General features: G+C 38.4%; 1 protein-coding gene across 1 annotated transcript in view; it reads left to right on the top strand.

Annotated features, from left to right (window-relative positions):
- gtf2e2 (general transcription factor IIE, polypeptide 2, beta) overlaps positions 1–18,017 on the top strand; it is a 78,838-nt gene that overhangs the window by 4,988 nt on the left and 55,833 nt on the right. Inside the window, exon 3 of the mRNA XM_028802150.2 lies at positions 10,536–10,627. Within this exon, the coding sequence (XP_028657983.2) occupies positions 10,536–10,627 (92 nt within the window). The remainder of the gene's footprint in view (positions 1–10,535; positions 10,628–18,017) is intronic.

Raw genomic sequence — 18,017 nt, 5'->3', positions numbered from 1 at the left:
CAATGACAGCCTGAAGTCTTGAACTCATGGACATCACCAGATGCTGGGTTTCCTCCTTTTTAATGCTTTGCCAGGCCTTTACTGCAGCGGCTTTCAGTTGCTGTTTGTTTGTGGGCCTTTCTGTTCGAAGTTTAGTCTTCAACAAGTGAAATGCATGCTCAATTGGGTTAAGATCAGGTGACTGACTTGGCCATTCAAGAATTTTCCACTTCTTTGCTTTAATAAACTCCTGGGTTGCTTTGGCTGTATGTTTTGGGTCATTGTCTATCTGTATCATGAAACACCGCCCAATCAATTTGACTGCATTTAGCTGGATTTAAGCAGACAGTATGAATTCTGAGGCGTTCAGAGACATTCGGCTGCTTCTATCCTGTGTCACATCATCAATAAACACTAGTGTCCCAGTGCCACTGGCAGCCATGCACGCCCAAGCCATCACACTGCCTCCACTGTGTTTTACAGATGATGTGGTATGCTTTGGATAATGAGCTGTTCCACGCCTTCTCCATACTTTTTTCTTGCCATCATTCTGGTAGAGGTTGATCTTGGTTTCATCTGTCCAAAGAATGTTTTTCCAGAACTGTGCTGGCTTTTTAAGATGTTCTTTAGCAAAGTCCAATCTAGCCTTTCTATTCTTGAGGCTTATGAGTGGCTTGCAACTTGCAGTGCACCCTCTGTATTTACTTTCATGCAGTCTTCTCTTTATGGTAGACTTGGATATCGATATGCCTACCCCCTGGAGAGTGTTGTTCACTTGGTTGGCTGTTGTGAAGGGGTTTCTCTTCACCATGGAAATGATTCTGCAATCATCCACCACTGTTGTCTTCCGTGGACGTCCAGGTCTTTTTGCGTTGCTGAGTTCACCAGTGCTTGCTTTCTTTCTCAGGATGTACCAAACTGTCGATTTTGCCACTCGTGATATTGTAGCAATTTCTCGGATGGGTTTTTTCTGTTTTCGCAGCTTAAGGATGGCTTCTTTCACCTGCATGGAGAGCTCCTTTGACCGCATGTTGTCTGTTCACAGCAAAATCTTCCACTTGCAAGCACCACACCTCAAATCAACTCCAGGCCTTTTACCTGCTTAATTGATAATGACATAACGACGGACTTGCCCACACCTGCCCATGAAATAGCCTTTGAGTTAATTGTCCAATTACTTTTGAGCCCCTGAAATGAAGGGATTGTGTTAAAAAATGCTTTAGTTGCCTCACATTTTTATGCAAAAAGTTGTCTCTGTCCAAATATTTATGGACCTAACAGTATGTGGCACATTCCCTGAGATTACTAATGTCTCTGTCAGGTCCATATATTAAAAAGAAAAAACTACGTCTCTGAAATGTAGAGTCTGGTGTATAAGGCATTTGATGTGACACCAAGAAACAGAAAATAGGGCAAGTGCTAGTTCCCCTGTGAGAAGATATTTTTTCTCTGATATTTCTTTGTAATACAGCAGCTAAACTGGCCAGAGGATATTAGTTATTAGGGTGGTTATTATTACTTGGATACAAGTGTAGAAAGAGGCTGCACAAACAACAACAACCAAATACAAAATTATGCACAAACAAAACACAAGTCAACAAGAAACCACTAATGACCTGTCACTGCATTGTAATATCATGACATTCTAGACTTCATGGACTAAAAGAGGCATAATTTTGAGAATTCCTTGGGAAATACTTGTTAAGGCATCTAGCAGCAGTGCTAAGGAGTGCTTTCCTTTTACTGCTGAGCAATGGGATTGTAGTAAGCTGCACAGTGCTGTTGGAATTTTCTCTGGAGATCCAAACATTATCTTTGCATCTTCACTATTAAACTATTTTATCCTGTCCTCATTACCCTCAAGATCTAACACAGCTTACATAGAATACTAGGACATGTGTTTTATGCCTTGTAGGCCTCTACTTGGTCAAGGGGCTGAACCCACTCTGACATTCTTGACAATACACTTAACCTTATCCCAGCATAGGTACTTGCTGTTGAACACAGTTCTGGATTTGGATGGATTTATCAAAGCCATGAAAATTCCTAGAACTTATAAGACTGTAATAAGCTAAGTTTACCTAGCAATGAGAATACAAAAACAAAACTGCAATGTAAATAGCCTTTGGACAGTAGATCTTTCAATCCTTACTTGGACATTTGTATTGCAATGCAGACAGATGTTGACTTTAACAAAATAATATGAAGAATTGACATTGTGATAGTTGTTGGATATGACACATTTTTTTCTAAAGTCATCTAAAGTTATAACTTGATCAAAATGGCAGTGATACAAGAAGAAGAGAAAAAGAATGATTTTTTTTTTAGTAACGGCTAATCACAATGGTTACTGTAGATATTGAAATGGCTATAGAAACAACCTTACTAACATCACAAGTAAGAGTAGGTCATGTTAAAGGTCATTGTCAGATTTGTTAGTTAGTGAATTGGTCACATACTTTTGTAAAATACTGTATATCATGGCAGTTTTGGACAGACAATTAAAGATATATGCCAGCCCATCACAATGCACTATCATTCACACACTTAAACTATTCCAGTTCAGAGTCTCCTTTTACCCTTGGAGACAGTCAATCTATATTTTGCACAAATTAATGTGTACAATATTCATACTATAAAAAGTCTTTCTCATATTTCTCTAGTAATGGCACAATGTGCCTTCAAATCTGTTCTTTTTTTAATTACATTCTATTAAGCTTAAAATAATACTGGAATATATAAAACAGAATACAATGAGTACATCATCAAAAATCATAATCGACACCTATCCCTTCACAGTTCATAGAGCCATATAAACAAACATTTTAAGACTGTTCTTCATGTATAATACAACATCAAAAGAAACTAAGCAAGGGCCTGAAACACAGTGTTTATAATAGCATTAGATAGATAGATACTTTATTAATCCCAAGGGGAAATTCACATACTCCAGCAGCAGCATACTGATACAAAAACAATATTAAATTAAAGAGTAATAAAAATGCAGGTTAAAGACAATAACTTTGAATAATGTTAACGTTTACCCCCCCCTGGATGGAATTAAAGAGTTGCATAGTTTGGGGGAGGAACGATCTCCTCAGTCTGTCAGTGGAGCAGGACAGTGACAGCAGTCTGTCGCTGAAGCTGCTCTTCTGTCTGGAGATGATACTATTAAGTGGATGCAGTGGATTCTCCATAATTGATAGGAGCCTGCTGAGTGTCCGTCGCTCTGCCACGGATGTCAAACTGTCCCGCTCCATGCCTACAATAGAGCCTGCTTTCCTCACTAGTTTGTCCAGGCATGAGGCGTCCTTCTTCTTAATGCTGCCTCCCCAGCACACCACTGTGTAGAAGAGAGCACTCGCCACAACCGTCTGATAGAACATCTGCAGCATCTTATTGCAGATGTTGATGGACGCCAGTCTTCTAAAGAAGTATAGCCGTCTCTGTCCTCTCTTGCATAGAGAATCAGTATTGGCAGTCCAGTCCAATTTATCATCCAGCTGCACTCCCAGGTATTTATAGGTCTGTACCCTCTGCACACATTCACCTCAGACGATCACGGGGTCCATGAGGCGCCTGGGCCTCCTAAAATCCACCACCAGCTCCTTGGTTTTGTTGGTGTTCAGGTGTAGGTGGTTTGAGTCGCACCATTTAACAAAGTCCTTGGTGAGGTTCCTATACTCCTTAATTAATGTTTTTTTGCCAAATTCAGAGGTAGTTTTCACCATTTCCTGTAAATGTTCTATTTTTTCTTGCTGTTAAATGATAGAAATTGCCGCCTTCTTTATTTTTTTATGAAATTTTTCCCCCCACCAGATATACTTTGAGCGTTTCCTAATTCTCTCTAGGGATGCATTAGTTACTATGAAAATAAAAGTATCAGTTTGTGTAGAAATAATATATGTGCTAACATTCATGGATTTTCTTGTCAGCAGTGGGTTGCATTAGTGAAACGTAATGGTTTACAGTCTAGAGTAAGATGTGTAGTGCTGGAAATAATTATAGCATCAGTTGGCTTGAATTTCAGCATGGGATTGTGAGAATGTCGAAACATACATCATATATTAACTGAAGTCCATGAATGCAAAGATACACTGTCAATAAGGCTACTAAAACAGCTTATTTAATTGCACAGAATTAATCAGTAAACACTAAACTAGTGGTGTGTGTTGGGTTTTTCAAATAAGGGTAAAGTTCATTAACTTAACAGCGAAAATAATTGAAGGTCATATGGGAGAGATTGGGATGTAGTCTCCAGTGAAGGTTCATTTGATAATTCAGGATTACTACATAGGCATAGGCAATAACTGTCTGATTACTTTTGTGAGGTACTTAATAGACAACAAAGGGGGCTGTTCTACAGGAGTTCTGAAATAGTCAATTATTCTTAACTTGACAAATTTGATTTCACAAATGTTAAAAAGTAGGAAGAGGTTTGTTACATTAAAGCATCAAGAGTTTGCGACATTTGAAGTGTGAATTGATTTGACTTGTCCATTAATTATTATTCCTTAATGCATGTTACTAATTACCGTGTGTTTCCTACATACACTGATGCAAAAATAAATCGCACAATAGAAAATCTCACTGATCTGATAAAGTGTTAGAAATGTTTGTTACAAACACAGGTTTAAAGAGTTTGTGTAAATGATAGTGTTCAGAATAATCTCAGTAATTTACTGTTAATATTGATTTTAAGAACTATTTTTCAGTTAGTGATCAGGAAATGGCAGTGAATAAATTAAATATATATATTCAGTTAGTATTTAGTTAGTCTGGAATCTCCCCTATGTCAGTAAATTCCCTGATTTGGTGGAAATTCCCTCATCTGCCATAATTGAGGTTCAGGGCCTTCATTAAAGTTACAAGATTTAAGAGGTGGCAAAAAGTGAACTCATGAATAGCTTTGATATACTTGTGAGTTGACTACCATTTTAAACCTGGGTCAGAGAAATCTCCTTGGATATGAAGAATATATATAGGGATTTAATAGATGGTTTAAATGTCCTGTCATTAACTTGATAGTTTTTATATTGGGCGTAAACACAAAACCTTTGTTATCCATATCTGATTTATTTGTGTTCACTAGAATTATTTTAGTTTTGTAAATTTTCTGTATCTATAATAAATTACCAAATAGTGTGGCAGACCGTAGGACTTTGGGACTTTCAAAGCTAGACTTAATGTTATTTTTGTAGAATTAAGTAATAGGAATTGCAAGCTTTGTTGGGCTGAATAGCCTGTTCTCATCTAGATTGTTCTAATGTTCTAAAAAGGGGCATTGTTTTGTGAATCAGGATTCAAGCACCTTGGATTTTCTTCATATGGTTAGATTAAAACATTTTGCCAAACCTGACTTTTTTTTACCTGAAATGGGTTGTTACTGTTTTGTAATAATCAGGATAGAATTGAGGATGTAAAGGTGATTGAACGAGAGATAAGTGACCAAAATATAAAGCAGTTCTCAGTGTCTTGGAAGAGTGCAGATGCTAAGACTAAAACTATTAAATTTAACTTTGGTAGGGCAAATTTTAATTCGGCAAAGTCTAAGGAGGATAGACTGAGATAAGCTTTTAAGTGCAGAGACAGTCAAGGTGCAGTGGAACTGGTTTAAAATGCTTTACATGTAATACTGGATAGGTAAATACGTAAATTTGGAATTGCAGGGGCTTATGGAGTTAGGAACCCTATCACAATTGGCTGACGTTAAGAGTAGGATTCCACAGGTTTCATTGTTGGGGCCGGTGCTATTCTTAATATATGTAAATGTTTTGGATAGTAATAAAAGTAACAAACTAGTTAATTTTGCAGATGATACCAAGCTAGGTGAATTAGCAGATGATCTGTTGAGTCATTACATAGGGACTCGAACAGCATGCGGGCTTGGGCAGATTTCTGGCAGATCAAATTTAACTTAAGTAAATGTAAAGTATTACATATAGGAAGTAAAAATGTTAGGTTAGAGTACACAATGGGAGGTCTGAAAATCAAAAGTACACCTTATGAGAAGGATTTAGTAGTCATAGTGGACTTGACATTATCAGTCCATTAGAATCCATTAAGAAGGCTAACAGAATGCTAGGTTGTATAGCACAATGTGTAGAGTACAAGTCCAAGGAGGTGATGCTGAAGGAATATAACACTGGTGAGGCTTCATCTGGAGTACTGTGTGCAGTTTTGGTCTCCAGGGACCTCATGCATAAACGGTGCATACTTAAATCGCGATGTATATAACCTAAACTTGGCATAAAGCCACACACATTTTCACGGTAGCTCGAACCCTGGCGTACGCAGGTTCTCTGCTTAGTTTTGCAAACTGGCGGCACCCAGCATCAAAGCAGTGCTACTGTTCCTGTGTGGTTACCCTTTCTTTTTTTGATCCACATCCCTGACGCAGCTTTATCATATACACTGAAACTAACTGCATATTGTTTATTAGTTTAAGGCATCTGATTGTAATTAACCTGTAACAATATAATGGTCCAGGGAATAGCCAAAGTATTCCAAATACCATAGCTGCTTTTGCATTGTTACTCTCACTGCACCTTCCTTTTCTTCTTTCAGCTGGTCCTGTTAGGGGTTGCCACAGTGGATCATCTTCTTCCATATTACTCTCACTGTACCACTCGGAGTATTTATACCACTATATCTGAGTGGGGAATCACAGATCTACAGCAACTGATCAGAAAGAGAATTATCAGTATACAGCATCAAGCCTACGCTGCCTCAGCCATGCTGCCAATTTGAACTGCTCTCACACGGCAAATGCTTCAAAGCCTTTCCTGTGCGGACCTTGTGGTTCAGAAACAGTTTCATCCTAAGAACTATAAACGCACTCAATCAGTCCATCAAGGGCTCCTTTTAGAACCGTTTGTACTTATAAGTACAATTACCTCACTGTAAACTTGCACTACAGTTATAATATTGCACAACCTGAGCCACTTTATAAAGTGCGTATTTACATATGATGATGATATCATTTTTAAGATGAAATGCAGCAAAATATGTTTATTATATTATACAGATAAAACTAACTTCATTTAAATAATCTATATTGTTAATAATTAAACGTGAGGATACGGTGGCGCAGCGCTAGCGAGGAGCTGGCGCTCCATTCACAGATTGTTCCTACCTCACGCTGTATTCTTGCTGGTGCTGATGCGACACTGGAAGTATAGATGGATAGAATAATTAAACATGTACTACGAAGATATTTCAATGTTCCTTAAAAGTTTTGGAGAATCGGCATTCTAAGCTTACAGATGGCTTAACGTCTATTACAGAGCTGATTGTGTGGCGATTGGGTATTTGGAGAAAGAAAAGGAAGGATAGGAATTGGGGTTAGTAGGTTAAAATATTTAATCAAAGGTCGCGCATGGTGCAGCAAGCATCTTGCGTGAGACCTGATCAATCATTGTGCCACCGTATTCCCATGTTTAATGAGATGCTTTAACTCCTATCATCATGAAAATGATATCCTGTATACATCTCAGTATTTTAATTATTCAGAGAGCTGTAATATTACGAATGTAATGGATTCTGTGTCCTGTCGGAGGAAGAGAAAAGCCCGGAAGCACGTAGTGATTCACACACACAGAGCACATAGAAGATCAAATACAGAACAAAGCATTTAACGTGCTACTTTAGTTATGATGGGATTTGAGAAACTAGTAAATTAAACGACTAAGATGAAGTTTATGATGTTCTACTTTAATGACAAAATAAACTACTTGATTAAAGTGGAAATTTCGAGACAAAAGTTGACATTTCGTGCTTTTTTTCCCCGTGTGCCTTTTTTTTTTTTTTTTTTTCCTCTGTACCTTAATAAGCTTTCATATGACACTCAGACGGTGGGCTACAACTCGCCTTTTCACGGCAACTTTGATATGTGACAACTTCTTTTTTTATTTCGGGCACTGTGCAACTTTGTGAACTTGAGCTTTCGAGTTTCTCTGACACACTGTGTCACTCGGTCAACTTCCTTTTGTTGTTTATACCACTGTTTAAACCAACAAATAGTAAGTTTGTCCTTGCCTCCACTTGGTATTCACTGAAATTCTTCTATTTTCCCTCGTGCTTTTGCCATTGTCTTTTCACAGAAGGCTGAGCTCAAGGGCTATTTATATTGATTTGCATATTCAAAGAGGTGTAATTCTGGGAGGAGTTGGGGCGGGACAGCAGGCACATGTACGTGCATTACATTTCACGCTGACCGGGATTTATGTAACTGAAGAATGTGGAAGTTGGCGCACAGATTTATGCATCTGGATTTTTTTTGTTCGTACGAACATTTCTTCTTTTGTGCTTACGCCATGTTATAGTGTGAGTTCTACGCACGCCGTTATACATGAGACTCCAGGTCACAAAAAAGACATAGCAGCACTATAAGAAGTCCAGAGAAGAGTACACAGGCTGATTCCAAGGCTACAGGGGAAGAATTGTGAGTAAAGATTAAATGGAATGAATTATCAGAAAAGATTAAAAGAGCTGAGGCTTTCAGTTTAAGTAAAAGAAGATTAAGAGGAGACATGATTGAAATTAAGATCTTTAATGTTCTTAACTATTAATTAATATTATGGGATTTTTCTATTTTAGTGTTTGTCTTTTGAGATATATAAAAAAATACCATGTCTTTAAAATGTCTGCTGAAAGTGGGAAATTATTTTTCTGTATTTTTTTACGTTATTTGTTTAGTTTATTTTAATTTGCTGCTTTTGTTGCAACTCTAGAAACAGAGCTACATAGTTGATGAGACAGGTCAGTTTAAAGATAAAGGGACAAACAAAGAATGCTCAGTAGATTATTTGCACCATTAATGATTATTAAAAAGTTTCTTTGATTCAGTTTTGTGTTTTCATTAACAAACCTCTTAAGCTGGAAGATAGGATTCAAGAAGTGACAGTAGAATTTTTGCCATTTTCTGTGCCATGTTATCCTGTCTGTTTTCTGGAGATATGAGGTAGCAATACTAACCACAGTTCTAATGTGCTCTCCTTCTAGAATAAAAAGAATAACCTTTTCACTGATCATAATCCTGAGGTAATCATAACAAATAATGAAATAAATAATATGATTAGATTCTTTCAAATTGGCAATTCATCAGTAACTCAAAATCTACCCAGATTCAGTGTGTTGTGTTCTTGTATCGCAGAATCAATATTGGCATGAGTAACTTGCAGAGTCCTTATATCTGTGTAAGACAGTTTGAATAAAACCTCGATTTGCTTTATAGCATCATTTTGGAACAATTACTTAATTGTTATATTTTACTGATGACATTTAAATTCAATTAATACAGTAGTTTTTGTTAAAGGTTTCAAATGCATGGCACTCTTTGTAGTGCTATGTATATTTTGGAGTTAGTAGTCAAAGTTTACTTTTTTGGTAATACCTTGTCACGTAATAAAAACATTAGCTGCCTAAATTGTACCTGTTGTCTGGCATAGTTTTTAACTCTTCTATACAGCTTTATCACAATACCTCTCCCTTTCTTTTAGATGCACTTGCACTTTGTCTTCATTTCTTTTTTTTATTTAATTTTCTTACCCTCTTAGTCCTTGGGGTCATGGGGAAAAGCTAGAGCCTATCTCAGCTAGCACAGGGCGCAAGGTAGCAAAATAATCGTAGAAAAGGGTGCCAGTCCATCACAGGACGAACACACACAAACTCCCCAGCCACACACTGGGGCCAATTTAGTAATGCCAGTCCACCTATCTTACATGTGTTTGGACTGTGGGAGTAAACTGGAGCACCGGGTGGCTACATTAGGATACTTAAATACCTAATTTCAAATGTAAATTCCATATTAAGATGTGATTCAGTTTACACATAGTACTGTGTACAACACCTTCATTTTTAATACTTCATTTTACTCTAAAAATGAAAACTGTAAATTTTTTGCTCTTTGGCAGAGTTAAAGATGCTAAGATTTTCATTGAGTGTGACGAGGATGGACAGGATTAGAAATGAGTACATTAGAGAGGCAAGATTGCGTTGGTTTGAACATGTGCAGAGGAGAGATGCTGGGTATATTGAAAAAAGAACACTAAGGATAGAGCTGCCAAGCTAGAGAAAAAGAGCAAGGCCTAAGAGAAGATTTATGGATGTGGTAAGAGAGGACTTGCAGGTGATGGGTGTGACAGAGCAAGATGCAGAAGACAGGAAGATATGGTCTATCTAAATCTAAATCAGACATAAAAATCTTGGTTATTGCAGCTTTAATGAATAGGGCTTGTTTGATAGTTTAATGCTGGTATAAAAATAACCAGACATGTAACTATTTCAGCTTTGTGGGTGTTCTAAGAAATGCTTGCAGATTTTATGCATGAAATCAAGCGTCAATGTTGATTTGTTAGTTACCAGATCCTAGAGAAAACAGTTTTTGACTGTTTTAAGATGACTGTATTGGTTCTGTAATAAATTACAGCTTGTATGTTGTTAAATCATTTTGTTTAGTTTACAGGTTCTTTTTCTTCTGAACTGCTTCAATGTTGAGGTTTAAGTAGGATATTAATTATTAACAAGGAATTTATTCTCTGCATTTCATGTTTCAGAGACAAATAATGGATCATTTAACCTGAAAGCACTCTCTGGAAGTTCAGGGTACAAGTTTGGAGTTCTGGCGAAAATAGTTAACTATATGAAGGTAATGTAAAGATTTTTGTTTTTATATTGTAATTAATTTTTTAAGCTAATACTGTATACAAAAGTGTCTCTGAAACTAGTGTTCTGCTTGTGAACTCAAAATTGCTTTTAGTTTTTTTTATTCATGCTTTAAATTCAAACAGATTATTTAAATTTTTTTCCACTTACTACATTGACTTCACCAAAAATTTCTGGAAATAAGTTTGTACTGAAAATTTGGGGGGAGCCTTTTTATGTATCGGACTAAAATTAGACCTAAACTTTTGCTCTGGTCAATTGTAGTATATTCTATATACTACACTTTTGCTGTGGTCAATAGCAGTATGTTCTATATACAACAACTTTACAATGTACAATTTTAAAACTCTGCATTGCACTTGTTTAGTTTTGCCATATTATTTTTAATTATATGAATGAGTCATTTATGCAAAATGAAATACTTTGTCTACAAATGTAGTGTTATGTTTACATTCAAAATAGTACCACATCACATACATGATGAAGGTGGCAAAGAATATTACTGATTACTGTAATCAGAGGCTTTCCCGAATATCTTCATTCCTTATCACGGAGTGTCGGCGCTGCCACCTTGCGAAGAAATCTCAATACTGCCACTTGCACTCTTTATTTCATTCAGTCATTCCCCGTAGCTCATGACTATAGGTGTTGACAGGGTTGTAGGTCAACTTGTAAACAAAGAGCTCTGTTTTTAGACTCGGCTTCCATAGTGCTCACACAACAGCTGCCAATGCACAAACCTGTTTGTCAGTCTTGCACTCCCTTTTTCCGTCACTTATCTCTCAAGTGTGTGCCGAAGATCACAGTCAGATGAGGCAAAGAAGACACCATCATCCGCATAAAGCAACTTTGCTGCATATAGCATCCCACAAACAGAAGTGGTGATAAGACATAGCCTTGACAGAGACACCCAAAGTGAACAGATTCAACCTAACAACAAGCATTCAAATACAACTGTCACTGCATTCATATAGGTAATTAATAGTACGCAAGACCAGCCCTGTTACCTCATATTCCTACAACACTGCCCACAACACATGCTAGTCATATTCTTTTTCCAGTTCTAGAAAACACATGTAGACTGAGTTATCATTCTCCCATGCATCCTCCAGCAATTGTGCCAGGGTGAAGAGCTGGTCTACTAAGGCATTTCAGCTAGATGCTTGTTCACAGCAATTTCCACACAATCTCATGATCACCACCATTTTGACTACAAGTGTGATGTTCTTATTGTGGAAAGATTTGTTAGCTTTACACCAGATGTAATGAGACCTGTGACTTCCAAATAGTTCCACTTTTCAGTTGTCAGTCCATAGAACATTATCCAGAAAGTTTTGGGAGTAATCAAATTGCTTTTGGCAAATGTTAGCTTTTATGTTCCTCTTGTTTAGCAGTGGTTACAGTTTTTGCCCCTTTGTCTTCCTAATGGTGGAATCATGAACTGTGACATTACCCTGAGCTGAGAGAGGACTGCAATTATTTAGATGTATGTCTGGTTTCTTCTGTATCTATGTTTGTAAGTTTCTATGAGCTGTTGGGGTCATTTTGCTGTGTTGGCTACTTCTGGGTAGATTCATCTTCAGGGTTTGTCCATATGGAAATGATGGCTCTCAGGGTAGTTCACTAGAGTCCCATGGTTTAAGAAATTACTTTGTAACCCTTTTTTTTCCTGATATTGGATGTGACTAATCCAATTTAACTCATCATTTACATTTTGTTCATTGGTTGATGAGTGATTGAGGAGGTCAAGTACTTTTTCACATACTGTAGGTGATTATAGGTGTTGGTGAACTTTTTCCTTCAATAAATCTAATAATAATTAAGATATTGTGTATTTCTTTTACTTGGGTTGTCTTTTATATTATGCTAAATTTATTTGGAGATCAGAAACTATTAATGAAATAATTATGAAGTATTGAATAGGCAAGAACAAAGGAAATCAGGAAGGGCAACATACTTTTTTCACTGCACCATATCTCCATCATTCCCAACATGAGCACTGAACTCACCCAGTGAGACTACTGAGCCAGTTGGAGGTACCCTTTCAAGCATATCACCCACCTTCTCTGTTACTGAATACTCCGAACAGCTATTTGGTGCGTATACACAAACATAAGTCAGAATTTTCCTTTCTCCATTGCTCATTTCTAGTCCAACTAGGTTTTACCCACCTATGCCCGCAACTAAACTGGCATCACATCTGACCCTCACTTTTCACCTGGAATGAAGGCAGGTGGCTCCTTTTAAACTGCACCTGGGAGTGCTCCATGTGGCTCATTAGCAAGGTCTAGAATCATCCCCAGGTGTGGTGAAAGCCCAACTTAGTAGGGCTTTGCTGTCTCTGTAGCTCCCCCTGGCAGCCCCCATGGAACCCAACAGGGCTACAGCAAACTCCCAGCTTTCTCTAAGGGAATTTGTGGTGCCACAGCAACCCGGGGTACTGTATACTGGTCCCCCAACCCCACAGGTCCTTCCCCCCCCCCCCCCCCCCCCACCAGTCCTTTCATCAAGCTAAGGTCCCAGCCGTAAGTGACAAATGTTTATTTTAATGTGGAATTCTACACAATTGTAGTTAATATTCTTTTATTGGCAGTATGGTAAAACTTACAGTATATGCGTTTTCATTTATATGCATACAGTACTCTCTGAAATGGTCTTTACGTAAATGAGACTAATTAGGGTTCCAACATCAGTAATTTTGAAAATAAAAGTCCTTCAATATAACAAAAAATGTTCACATTTGAATAATCCATGTTATAATGTTAGTTTGTGAAATAAGATACCTGTAGCACTCTTATTGTCAACAATTTCTCAATTTAGTTAAAATTAGCTAACAACTAAATCATGACATGTAAATTATCCCGTTTTGCTAGGCTTTCAGCAGCACAGGAGACTCTGCCTGCTTCAAGAACTGGCTTGACAGTCAGTTTATTGCATGTGCTTTAATAACCCATTTATTCACACAAATTTGGTCTCTAAACTGCCATGTAAGCCCAAACTGGATTATAGTCAAGGATTTTGCGGTCTGCACATGTCTGTTCACCTGTGTATGCATTAGCTTTACACATGCTTTCAGCAAACACAGGTGGAAGTTTCCACAAAATGGGTTTCCTGAGGCAAATGCTCAGGTGATTGCATTATTCTTTCTCCCGGATGAAATAATCTTTCTCAGTATTTCAGAAATTGCTGAATTAATGTTGTTGAACTGGTACGTACAGTGCTAAACTTCACACCACAAAAATGAGAGCAGTAGGATAATGCATAAAAAGTAACATGCATTAAGTAATTCAATTACTTTTAACCTAATACAATACTTATTCTACTGAAGTAAAAATATCTGTGTTGTTGTCATCGCAGCAGCACTGGATGTAAGGCAAAAAGCAGACATGCTGGCAAGCCACTCCTTTACAGAATTCATTCGCACAGCCACACAGAAAAGAGAATGTTGTTGTTTAATATCAATAAAGTTTCAGTTTAGTTTTAATTCAGCTGTTTGCTTTAGATATGTTGAAACAGTGTGATCAGGTGACTCAGTTGCTAGTGTACATACGTAGTATCTTCAGAGGCTTAAGGCAGAGATGGTCAAAGGGATGGATGTTATTTCAGAGCACATGAGTGTCTAAACATTTTTTAAGACACAATTATCACAGTCTTCATGCTTGTTTTCACTGTTTCTGATAATGACACACTTAGTTGTACGTAAAGGTAGTTGACTGTCCACCTACATTTCAGAAGGAGTGCTTATAGTCTTCTTTCATCTGATAGTTAGAAATGTTAGTTAAAGATGAGCTACCATCTCTGCAGAGTCTTTACCAGACAAAGTGGCATCTCAATAATATTAATCTTAAACTTTGAAATTCCAGCTGATCTCATGCTTTAATCTGACTCCATCTACGATGGAGTGTCCAATCAGAAGAAAATATGAAGCGGTTTTTAAATTAAACGTTGTTGAAGTAGCGAAAGAAATTGCTAACTGCACTGCTGCAACAAATTTCAATGCATCTGAGAAACTGCTGCGAGATTGGAGGAGGCAAGAAGATGTTAAAAAAATAAAAAATAAAATCTTGAACGGGCGTATAAGGACCTAAACCTTATACGGACCTAATCAATGACTTTGTTAAATGGTGCGACTCAAACCACCTACACCTGAACACCAGCAAAACCAAAGAGCTGGTGGTGGATTTTAGGAGGCCCAGACCCCTCATAGACCCAGTGATCATCAAAGGTGACTGTGTGCAGATGGTGCAGACCTATAAATATCTGGGAGTGCAGCTGGATGATAAATTAGACTGGACTGCCAATACTGATGCGCTGTGCAAGAAAGGACAGAGCCGGTTATACTACCTTAGAAGGCTGGCGTCCTTCAACATCTGCAATAAGATGCTGCAGATGTTCTATCAGACAGTTGTGGCGAGCGCCCTCTTCTACTCAGTGGTGTGCTGGGGAGGCAGCATTAAGAGGAAAGACGCCTCACGTCTGGACAAACTGGTGAGGAAGGCAAGCTCTATTGTTGGCATGGAGCTGGACAGTTTAACATCTGTGGCAGAGCGAAGGGCGCTCAGCAGGCTCCTATCAATTATGGAGAATCCACTGCATCCACTTAATAGTATCATCTCCAGACAGAAGAGCAGCTTCAGCGACAGACTGCTGTCACTGTCCTGCTTCACTGACAGATTGAGGAAAATCGTTCCTCCCCCAAACTATGCCACTCTTTAATTCCATCCATGGGGTTAAATGTTAACATTTAACATTATACATAGTTATTGTCTGTTTTTCACCTGCATTATTATCATTCTTTAATTTAATATTATTTATTGTATCAGTATGCTGCTGCTGAAGAATGTGAATTTCCCATTGGGATTAATAAAGTATCTATCTATCGATCGATCGATCGATCGATCGATCGACCGACCCGACTTTCAGCAAGATTTTTCAGGTTTCCAGACCCAACTTTCAGCAGAGTATATATGATAGATAGTATGAATCTATTTATGTGTGTGATGCACTGACTAACTATTTATGGCTTCATTTGCGACCACCCATTTGGCCATATGTATGTCAGTCACAAACTGTACAGCCCATTGCAATAGAGTTACTGTGGGTCACTAGTAAGCATACTTTAATTGCTGGTACAGAATAGCGAAAACAGAGCTTTGAGTCTTGGGAGCTGTACATTTGGTTCATGTAAGAGAAGGCAGTGTGAATAGAATGCATAGAAATTAGCCACATAGAGCAGCACAAATCAAAACAAACCTTAAAGGTTCCTCCAGGAGTCTGATAACATATGGACCCTGTGAAAGATGTATTACTATTCACAAGGCATTTCTGCCTTTTTGAAGGAAGAAAAAAGTGCAAGTCTTTTGTCCAAAAAGATCAGAATCAGAAAAGACGGGCCACCTGCTCAAAGCGCAAGTAAAAATGCTATGTGACATGACAAATCAGTGCCCTGAAGACTGGAGCTACTTTGTTGACATTTGTTGGTTGCAGCATCAGTACAAGAAGGAAGACAGCCAAGAGACTGCTACCTCTGCAGCTCCACCACTGCTTTTCCATCTGTTAAGCCCCATTGGCCTGAACATGGGGTCGACAGCAGAGCTGTGCTGGCTCATGTAGTTTAGGGGAAAGTGTAGCAGAACGAGTTACCTCTGACCACATATGACCAGTGTGAAGCAGTGCCAGTGTTAGCACTGTGCAGGCATAGAACAATGCAGATTGCAGAGATGTTATAGAGCAGCAGTGGAGGGAGTGTCTCAAAGCTGAGATCTGGACCTGAACACTGTTAGATAAACGCTGCACTTCTGTGCGGTGATCTAGTATCTCTGCTGCATCACAATCCAGCACATCACGTAACATCCCTACTGTGTCATCAGACAGTGGAGCGTATGAATCCTATAGCCATTGGTTATAAGTATGAATAGACTTGTATGTTGTTACGGATAACCAGGGCCCTTATTTTGCTGGGACACCTTCATAAAGGAAGGACTGAGAAAGCAGATATGCATAGGGCACTTTCTCCACCAGAGCGCTAGATGGCACCCCCCCGGGTTGCAGCGGTGCCTCAGATTCCCACAGGGCTCTGTTGAAGTTTCATGGGAGCCGACAGGGGGAGCTGCAGAGCCCTACTTTGTTGGGCTTCTGCCACACCATGGAGTGCTTCCTGACCTCGCTAATGAGCCACCTGTAGTTACTAGATGCAGCATAAAAGTAGCCATCTTCCTTAATTCTAGGAGCCCAAATCGGTAGATGGAGGACAAAGCTCGCTGGAGAAGTGGAGGCAGAAGGACAGAAGAAGTGCTGTATTCTTTATTGTGCTGTGCTTTTAATACTGTGCATTGGTGGGGAACACAGGAAAAGCATTTACCTTTGTAAATAAATGTGTGTTGTGCTGGACTTGTGCGAGCATCTGTCTGTGTCGGGTGGTGGGGAGATGGGTGCCCCCTGGTGGTCACAATGTGTATGTAATATGGTTTTGATACACCAACCAGGACCTCAGATGTAATCTAAGCTATTATACATTGAGACAGTGCCTCCAATTGATGCTCTTTCCTACTGCTTTTCTGTTTTCATTGTGGCTACAAACTGCATTGAGATGGCCTTTGCAACACATGCAGTATGAGTTGGGGCGTTGTCATAAATCAGAAGCCATTCCATTTCTCTAACTACTACAAAGGTAAATCATTAGTTAGTGGACTTTTTTGGATTGTGTTATCTACATGGAATACACCCTCAACATCATAAATTGTGCACATATTTATGCTGGTACTGACTTAGACCTTCAGTTTGTTTGGTGTTACAGAATCGCCTTGCTTCTTTTGTTTTGATTGTTGCTTGGGCCATGGGTAATACTGATGTGTCATCCACACTTAATGAAAATCTGCTTGAATTTCTCCCAGTCTGAATTCATTAGCTCAAGATTCTCCTTGGAATATTAGATGCAATTATGATTAATTTCTAGTATCAACAAAGCCAACCAGACCTGGGATCATCTTTAAGAAATATCATGCCATGGCAGAATTCATCATAGACAATGGCTTGTGGCAGTATCCAGTTCTGTTGTGTATTAACTAGGCAAGTTTGAATCTCTGATTTGCTGTTCTCTAGCATTAGGAATTCAAGGATAGCATAATACTTAATGGAGCAGTCTCGGCATCCATGTTGTGCTGGGTCTGAAACAAGAAACATACACTCTAGACTGTAAATTCTAGAAGCTCCATAATTCATGTACAGTCATGGCCAAAAGTTTTGAAAATGACACAAATATTAATTTTCACAAAGTTTGCTGCCTCAGGTTTTATGATGGCAATTTGTATATACTCCAGAATGTTATGAAGATCAGATGAATTGCAATTAATTGCAAAGTCACTCTTTGCCAT

Source organism: Erpetoichthys calabaricus, chromosome 5 (assembly GCF_900747795.2).
Source record: "Erpetoichthys calabaricus chromosome 5, fErpCal1.3, whole genome shotgun sequence".
In the NCBI taxonomy this organism is placed as follows: Eukaryota; Metazoa; Chordata; class Cladistia; order Polypteriformes; family Polypteridae; genus Erpetoichthys; species Erpetoichthys calabaricus.
Note: the sequence above shows the minus strand (reverse complement) of the source record. Positions and strands in the feature narration are given on the sequence as shown.